The sequence below is a fragment of the Priapulus caudatus genome, unplaced genomic scaffold, assembly GCF_000485595.1.
Source record: "Priapulus caudatus unplaced genomic scaffold, Priapulus_caudatus-5.0.1 Scaffold906, whole genome shotgun sequence".
Lineage (NCBI taxonomy): Eukaryota > Metazoa > Priapulida > Priapulimorpha > Priapulimorphida > Priapulidae > Priapulus > Priapulus caudatus.
Window position 1 is genome coordinate 49198 of NW_014577967.1, and position 9644 is coordinate 58841.

The 9644-nt window shown below is 45.1% G+C and overlaps 1 protein-coding gene across 1 annotated transcript in view; it reads left to right on the forward strand.

Annotated features, from left to right (window-relative positions):
- The window catches only part of LOC106814335, a 29856-nt gene extending 20713 nt beyond the window's left edge, over positions 1–9143 (forward strand). The window contains exons 6-11 of the mRNA XM_014818636.1: positions 4214–4411; positions 5169–5294; positions 5696–5817; positions 6839–6938; positions 7440–7562; positions 7675–9143. Of these exons, the coding sequence (XP_014674122.1) occupies positions 4214–4411; positions 5169–5294; positions 5696–5817; positions 6839–6938; positions 7440–7562; positions 7675–7755 (750 nt within the window). The 3' untranslated portion in view covers positions 7756–9143. The remainder of the gene's footprint in view (positions 1–4213; positions 4412–5168; positions 5295–5695; positions 5818–6838; positions 6939–7439; positions 7563–7674) is intronic.
- The last annotated feature ends 501 nt before the right edge of the window (positions 9144–9644 follow it).

Below are 9644 nucleotides of genomic sequence, written 5' to 3' on the forward strand. Positions count from 1 at the left end.
CGTCCAACCTGCTAACTGCATCGCGGAACGTGATGTTAAAACCGGAGGATATGGTGGAGATGATGATGATGAATGATGATGATGATGATGATCTCACTGCACCACATCAATGAGATACGAGATATGTTCATTGCTGGCGTGACAATGATAGACAACTAAGTTATATACTCATTGCCTCTTAATTGATAGCCGATACATAGTTTATATTTCACATTCATGTGATGGTGGAGAGATACAAGTTATATCCCATGTTGTAACGACTAACATACAAAGCTTATTATCCTTATTGCTTGTACGACATAACATACAAGTTATATCCCACGCTTTGTAATGGACTGAGATACAAGTTATATTCCCACGCCTTGTAATGACTGTAATACAAGTTATATTCCACGGCTTGTCACAACTGAGATTAACAAAGTTATATTCCCGCTTAACGACTGAATACAAGTTATATATCCACGCTTTTGTTTAACAACTGAAGATACAAGTTATATTCCACGCTTGTAATGGACTGAGATACAAGTTATAATTCACGCTTGTAACAAACTGGAAGATACAAGTTTTATTATTCCATGCTTGTAATACTGGAGATAACAAGTTATATTCCACGCTCTGTAATTGACTGATGCATCCAAGTTATATCCCACGGCTGTGTAAACGAGCCTTGAGATACAAGCTTATATTCCACGCTTGTAATGACTGAGATACAAGTTATATCCCATGCTTGCTAATGACTGGAGAATCAAGTTTATATTCCATCGCTTTGTAACAACTGAGATACAAGTTATATCTCATGCTTGTTAATGACTGAGATCAAGTTATCTCCCTATGCTTGCTAATGACTGAGCATACAGGTTATATTCCACGCTTTGTAGCCGACCTGAGATCAAGTTATCTCCCACGCTTGTAACCGACTGAGATACAAGTGTATATCTCATGCCTTGTAATGGACTGAATACAAGTTATATTTCACGCTCTGTAACAACTGAGAATACAAGTTATATCTTTCATGCTTGTAATGACTGGAGATCCAAGTTATCTCCCATGCTTGTAATGACTGAGATACAAGTTATATTTGCATGCTCTGTAATGACTGAGATCAAGTTATCTCCCATGCTTCTGTAATGCACTGAGATACAGGTTATATTCCACGCTTTGAGCGACTGAGATACAAGTTATATTCGCACCTTGTAACGACTGAGATTAAGTACAAGGTTTATATTCCCGTTGTAACAACTGAGATACAAGTTATATCTCATGCTTTGTAATGACTGAGATCCAAGTTATCTCCCCGCTTGTACACGACTTGCAGATACAAGTTATTATCTCATGCCTGTAATGACTGAGAATCCATAGTTATCTCCCCGCTTGTAGACTGAGCCGCTAGATACAAGTTATTATCCACGCTGTAATGACTGAGATACAAGTTATATTCCAGCTGTAACGACTGAGATACAAGTTATATTCCACGCTTGTAATGACTGAGATACAAGTTATATCCCACGCTTGTAACGACTGAGATACAAGGTTATATCCCACGCTTTGTGAACGATAAGATCACAGTTATATTCCACACTCTGTAACAATAGATGACAATTAATATCCCATGACTTTGTAACGACTTAAGATTACAAGTTATCTCCCACGCTTGTAATGACTGAGCATACAAGTTATATCCCACGCTTGTAACGACTAATGATACAAGTTATTCTCCCACGCTTGTAACTGACTGAGATACAAGTTATCTCCATGCTCTGTAAGACTAGATACAAGTTATATCCCACGCTTGTAACAACTGAGATACAATTATCTCCACGCTTGTGTAAAACTTGAGATACAAGTTATCTCCCACGCTTGTAATGACTGAGATACAAAGTATCTCATGCTTGTAACGACTGAGATACAAGTTATCTCCCACGCTTGCTAACAACTGAGAGATACAAGTTATATCCCACGCCTTGTAACGACTGCAGATACAAGTTATCTCCCACGCTTGTTAGCGACTGAGATACAAGTTATATTCCATGCTTGTAATGTACTGAGATACAAGTTATAATTCCACGCTTTGTAATGACTGAGATACAAGTATATCCCCATGCTTGTAATGACTGAATACAAGTTATATTCCACGCTTGTAATGACTGAGATACAAAGTTATCTCCCATGCTTGTAACGACTGAGATACAAGTTATATCCACGCTTGTAACGGACTGAGATACAAGTTATATCCCACGCTTGTAATGACTGAGATTCAAGTTATATCCCACTGCTTGTAACGACTGAGACCAAGTTATCTCCCACGCTGTAGCGACTGAGATACAAGGTTATATTCCCACGCTTGTTAACGACTGCAGATACAAGTTATATCCCACGCTGTAATGACTGAGATAACAAGTTATCATCATGCTTGGTAACGACTGAAAGATACAAGTTATCTCCCACGCTTGTAACAACTGAGATACAAGTTATATCCCACGCTTGTAACGACTGAGATACAAGTTATCTCATGCTTGTAATGACTGAGATACAAGTTAATATCCCACGCTCTGTAACGACTGAGATACAAGTTATATCTCCACGTTGAAACGACTAACATACAAGTTATATCCCACGCTTGGTAACGACTGAGATACAAGTTATATTCCACGCTTTGAAACGACTAACATTACAAGTTATATTTCCACGCTTGTAATGACTGAGATCCAAGTTATATTCCACGCTTGTAACGACTGAGATACAAGTTATCTCCCACGCTTGTAACGACTGAGATACAAGTTATATCCCATGCTTGTAACAACTGAGACAAGTTATATCCCACGCTTGTAACGACTGAGATACAAGTTATATCCCACGCTTGTAATGACTGAGATACAAGTTATATTTCCTATGCTTGTAACGACTGAGATCAAGTTATCTCCACGCTTGTAATGACTGAGATACAAGTGTATCTCATGCTTGTACGACTAACATACAAGTTATATCCCACGCTTGTAAGACTGAGATACAAGTTATATTCCACGCTTGAAACGACTAACATACAAGTTATATTCCACGCTTTGTAACGACTGAGATACAAGTTATCTCCCACGCTTGTAATGACTGAGATCCAAGTTATATTCCACGCTTGAAACGACTGAGATACAAGTTATATTCCACGCTTGAAACGACGAGATACATTATATCCCACGCTTGTGATGACTGAGATACAAAGTTATCTCCCATGCTTGTAATGACTGAGATACAAGTTATCTCCCATGCTTGTAATGACTTGAGATCCAAGTTATATTCCACGCTTGTAATGACTGAGATACAAGTTATATTCCCGCTGTAACGATCTGAGATACCAAGTTGATCTCCCTACTCTCAGTCATTACAAGCATGGAATATAACTTGTATCTCAGTTGTTACAAGCGTGGAATATAACTTGTATCTCAGTCATTACAAGCGTGGAATATAACTTGTATCTCAGTTGTTACAAGCGTGGGATATAACTTGTATCTCAGTCGTTACAAGCGTGGAATATAACTTGTATCTCAGTTGTGACAAGCGTGGAATATAACTTGTATCTCAGTCATTACAAGCGTGGAATATAACTTGTATCTCAGTCATTACAAGCGTGGGATATAACTTGTATGTTAGTCGTTACAAGCATAGGATATAACTTGTATGTTAGTCGTTACAAGCATGGGATATAACTTGTATCTCTCCACCATCACAAATGTGAAATATAACTTGTATCGCTATCATTAAGAGCATGAGGTATAACTTGTGTCTTCATTGTCACGAGCATGACATATCTCGTATCTTCATTGATGTGTGCGTGAGATCATCATCATCATCATCATCATCATCATCATCATATCCGTTTAACATCCACGTTCCGCATGCTAGCAGGTTGGACGTTGCGTGGTGGTTCTTAGAACATTCTTCCACTTAACCCTGTCTAGGGTGTCCTCATCTGTGAGGTTCCACACTCTCAGATCCTCCTTAACAAGCTCTTTCCACGACTTTCTGGGTCTTCCTTTTCTTTGACATCCATCGACATGGAGGCTGGTGCCTGTGTTTATCCATGAGCCGCTCCGCTGTACCTGGCCGTACCATCGCAGACGCCTACGTCTACGGGTGGATTCCAGATCTTCAATCTTAAGCCTCTCACGCAGGATACCGGAGCTGACTGATGTATAACTCGATAACTCGTTTCTTTCTGCAGCACGTTTCGCTCGGCATGCCACGGAGGCCGCGCGCTCCGTACAGGCGTCTGCTGGAGCAGCGGCGGGGGCCGGACTTTGCTGCCGCACCGTTGCGCACTGTCATCCAGCCATCATCGTCGTCGCCGTCGTCGTCGTCTCTACGAAAGTCTCCTGTCCGATCGCCGCCCGCAGTGGTGGCGCCACCGCTCATGCAGCAGGTGAGCGTTCCGCTGTCACGCGGCTCGAATTTCGCTAACGGTGATTGCCGTCGTTTCCCTCCCTACTTGTCCTTCTTTACTCACTGACTACTTGTCGTTTCCCTCTCTACTTGTCCTTCTTTACTCACTGACTACTTGTCGTTTTCCTTACTTGCGGTTCCCCCCCCCCCCGAAAATCGAATGATATTCAGCGTGTTATTCAACTGGGTATTGTTTGTGTTTATTACTATTGCAAGCCCGAGTGTTGCTATTGTCATATGGAGCTACGTTCGTGTAAACGCTGTGCTTACAATGTTCACGTCAGTAAAGCCGTCGCGGCTGTGATTTTTTTTTGTCTTTGAGTCTTTTCTGTGAATTCCGCGTTGTATGCAGGTCCCTCTCTGTTTCACTTGTAAGTCGTCATTGAAAAGTGGGAATAAAAACCCTCTGATGAAAAAGCGCGTCACGCAGACCATTTCCGGATTGCCGTGGGGGCCTTGCGTTTCTAATACAGACCGTGGTGCATGGGTATTGAGATTATATTTGAGATTCCGGCTTCAATACGTGACACATCGTTGCACACGGGGCAACAAGTCTCCCCCCGCGCGAGTTTTTCTCCCGCGCGCGTTCCTCCCCCGCGCGCGTTCCTCCCCCGCGCGCATTCCTCCCCCGCGCACGTTCTTCCCCCGCGCAAGTTCTTCCCCCGCGCGATACGTCCTAACCCCCGCAGTCCGGCCTACATTCACGTCGCTCAACGATTCTCCGTCCGTGCCCGCAGGTCGTGACCTTCAATCCGAACATCAACGTCGCGATGGACTTCACGTCGAGGCTCGAGCGATCAGTGCGCTTCACGGCCAAGCGCAAGGACCCACTGGACGACATCAAGTTTGACAACGTGCTGATGGTGCGCGAGAACACAAGAACATTCGCGTCCGCGTGGACATTTGACAATCTTGCATGGTTTAGCGTGCCAATCTCTTATCTAAGTCTCACCTTAGTCCATCGCTAGCTGTCTACCTTAGCGAGACATAATAATAATCTAGTTGAATATACATGGGGCAGTGCAGTGACTGTGCGCCATTGTAAAGCCAACTTGAATCTTAATTTAACATGGGATTTTAACGTGCCTAGGTTTGTGTCCCTACAAGAGGGCACCCGTATTTGAGGCCGTATTCTGTAGAGTAACCCTTATCTACTGTAGGCGTGGCGTATTCTCCTTGATGTCTCTCCCCTGTGCGCGCGCGCGCGATAACTCGTGTGTCCGTCTGTGTTCGCCTCTGATATTTGTTTGCGTGTCGTTTTCAGATTGTTTTTGTTGACCTGGACAACTGGCCGAAATTCTTCCACACGTTGGACCGTCCTCTGCCGTCGACGTGCTTCGTGTACGGGTTTTTCGGCGGCGGCCAGATCTGGAGAGAGCCGAAACAGTGAGTGAGTTCAGGGGTAGAAATTAACTTTTTAAACGGGATTCCAACGGAAAAAGAGCCTTTGAAAAAGAAAAAGAAAAAGAAAAAGAATCTTTCTACCCTCAAAAAGAGGGAGTCTGCGGCAAAATGAGGGAGTCCGCAGTCTGAGGTTTAAATTTAAAAGATATTAACAATAACGCATGTGCTTATTTTTAAGATTCATGCAGTTGCAGGTCTGCCAAATTTTCTTTGGGCATTACCTGAAAAAATATGGTAATTCTGCGAGGCCCTGCTCTGAACGAACTAGTTAGTATGGCAGAATTTTCAGGGAGTCACACGGACTCCTGCATATGTCAAATCAGGGAGTCCGACAGTAAATCCGAGAGTATTTGACTCCGGACTCCCGTTAATTTCGCACCCTGTGAGTTCGCGGAGACGACAGATCGAGCAGATTGTGCAGATCGTGCGTGAGCAGATCACCAGGGATTTCTTTCTCCTTGGCTTATCTTAGTTAGTATCCCAGTTTATAAAATACTAGTTACGAATAAGTGTCGTTTGTTGTGGAAGGCGTAGTGATGTGAAAGAGTGCTTCTAGATGCTCTGTAAGGTCTGTGAAAGTTATGAAAATGTCAGACTATGGGTATGATCCCTGTACATTCACACTTAAGTACCTCTTGTACTTTCTCTTCTCATTCTCGTTCATTCACGTTCATTACATAGCTGTTACTAACTGTCGCTAGTTATGGGTCAATAACTAACGTACTATGGGCACGTGTGAAGGTCACGCCAGGGGTATATGTCCCTGCGACGTGTCCTAGTTTATAGAATACTTGGTTACGAACGAGTGCTTTTTTTTAGCAGAAGGCGTAGGGACGGCAGTTATGATGGACACTGAAGAAGGGAGCTTCTCGTTGTTCTGTAAGAAGGAAGCAATGCTGATGAATGAGATTTTGTGAATCTGTCGAACCTTGACCTATCTTCTCATTGACCCATCCGCTTCAGTGAACCGTCACCTTTTATTGAGATGTTCTCGTTGTTTCAGCGTTCCGATGTTCGAGGTTCACAAGGACAGCGGAATGTTCCTGCTACACGAGAAATGTAGCAACAGGAAGGACGCGGCGGACTTCGCTATCTGCACGTCGGTGAGTAGCGCGTGGCGCCACCTGGCTGCGCACAACCAGGACATGCAGCGCCATCTAACTTGCCAATAGATCAACTTTCGTGTATTTCGCTGCATGTTCAGCACGGAATTTATTCTCGGTCTTCTAAAAGAATTTTGGTCTGGGTAATATTTTCAATTCCGGAAAGGGCCGTTGCCAGAAGCATAGTAACTCTACATACATCATAAGAACTACAGCAACACTACTACTACTACTAAGTAACTACTGGAACGTATCCAGCAAAAACTATCAACGCCACAACTGAAATATTCCCCTCTTAATTCTAGTCCGGTGTAAATACCCCCGTTGCAGTCGCCTCCCGCAGAGCATCTGAGCTAACGAGTTAACGAGCTACCCAGTTAACGAGCTAACGCGTCAACGATCTAACGAGTTAACGAGCTAACGTGTTAAATGGCTAACGAGTTAATGAGTTAATGAGCTAACGAGTTAATGAGTTAACGAGCGCGCGTCGGGTTGTTGCAGGCGGGCCGTATCGACCGCGTCGTCTGCACGAACGTCCCGTTCGTCATCGTTAGCGGTGACAACGGTTTCCTGGAGGTGGAGAGCCTCGCGCGACACTGGAAGCGCGACGTCACCGTCGTCAACCCGCACACGCTGCGACGCGAGCGACAGTCGCTCTCTGCTCACATCGAGCGACTCATGCCGCCGCCCGTCATCCTGCTGTAGCCGTCGCCGCGGCAACCGTCGCCGCGTCAACCCGCACACGCTGCGACGCGAGCGACAGTCGCTCTCTGCTCACATCGAGCGACTCATGCCGCCGCCCGTCATCCTGCTGTAGTCGGTGGCGGCAACCGTCGCCGCGGCAACCGTCGCTAGGAGGGACTGTCGTCGTCGTGTTGTAGTTGGCGGCGACCGTTGTTAGGAGTGGCTGTCGTCGTGCTGTAGTCGACAGCAACTGTCGCCACAACAACGGTTGCTAGTGGAGCCCGTTGTGCTGTGCTGCGCCGTGACAGTCACTAGGGAAGGCGGCCATTGCTGTGTCAATTGTCGCTAGCCATCGCGAGAGGCGATCATCACGAGTCACTCCCATCTCTGTACTGTAATCCCGGATGGGTCGCCATGACGACTATCGCCAGGTGCGCCTGTTGTCTTGGCGACCATCGCCGGGTGCGCTTGTCGCCAGGCCGACATGCGGCGAATTCCTGTTTTGATCTTGGGGAGGGTCCGTAACGATTGATGAGGTGTGTCGACAGATAAACCCCTCCCCAACTGTCGAGCCCGGTTGTTTCGTTTGTTGCGAATGTTGCAAGTCCTCAGGGTGGTATGACCCAGTATTGACAACCGAGTAAAACTCCTAGTTTGATATTTTGCCCAGTAGGTGGCAGCTGTGATGCGAGTGTATGTATGCGTGAGTGGTTATAGTTATGTGTGTGAGTGAATGCGTGTCGCGTCGGAGGCAAGATTGCTCAACTTTTATCTAGTTGGCGTATTCTGTGTGCGAGTTTGAGAATTGCGTGCAGACGAAACGTCTATCGAACAGAAGCAATCGCCTTTCAACTGTGAAATATAGTCAAGTAATATACCAGTCATGAGTCGAGTTGCATTCCGCTCAATAGATAGTTGAGAAATATACCATTGAAAGTAGGTAAGTAGGGAGACAATCGTACTTGTAGTTTTTTTGTAACCATGTTCTAGAGTGTTAGTGTGTTCGTTTTGTATATTAGTATATGTGCATCGGTTTGATCGTTGTGCCTTTGTATTCGTCACTCTGGAAAACGTGGTACGATAATCTGAATCTTATTTTTCTACGATTGCATTTCGATCTTTCCGGATAGTTGATCTTCGTGACACTAAAAAAAAGAGCAGCCAAGTGTGTTCTGTGAAGCTCCAGTTTCGTGATAAGTGGCGCCACCTGATGTGGAAAAGGCTTTGTTTTATTTAAATTTTTTTAGTTCGTTTGCACCGATATTGGATACGGTAGGTGTAATTCCATGAAGGTTTCAGCACTGCATTTGTTTGTCTCGGTGAAGTATGAAGTGACTCTAAGCCAGTCTGTCGAATATGAAATAAAGTGATTAACAGATACATTCCGCACACGTATTTAGTTTTTGCATAACTCTGTTTCCGAATATTGCTCATTTTTTTATTGTCGGTGCGTGTCCTGTGCATGTAATTAATGAACACTGTGCACGGATCATGACGATAGTAAACGAATGGTTGCACCTATTTCACGAGTTTTGTCTTTTGTTGCTGTTCGAAAAGAGTAATCGGTGTGTCTATTTAAAGAAAGTTTGCGAATTCTAAACTGCCTGTGAGAAGGTACCTCTACCCGGCCTTTTTCCCGGCCACTCCCCTCCCTCGCCCCATACCCCAGCATACATTCGCTCCTCCCAATCCTACGTCTTTACTAAACCCCCTCCCTAACCCCATACCGCCACCACACCTTTCCCTGGCGTTAGAACCATACAAAATCTGCCCGACCCTATACGTTATCACGCTCTTTCCCGACCCCCACCCCCTCTCTAAACATATTCCCCACGGCACCCCCCTCACGCTCTTTCCCGACATCTACCCCCTCTCTAAACATATTCCCCACGGCACCCCTCACGCGCTTTCCCGACCCCCACCCCCTCTAACCATATTCTCCACGGCACCCCTCACGCTCTTTCCTGACCTCCTCCCCCTCTCTAACCATATTCCCCACAGCACCCCTCACGCTCTTTCCCG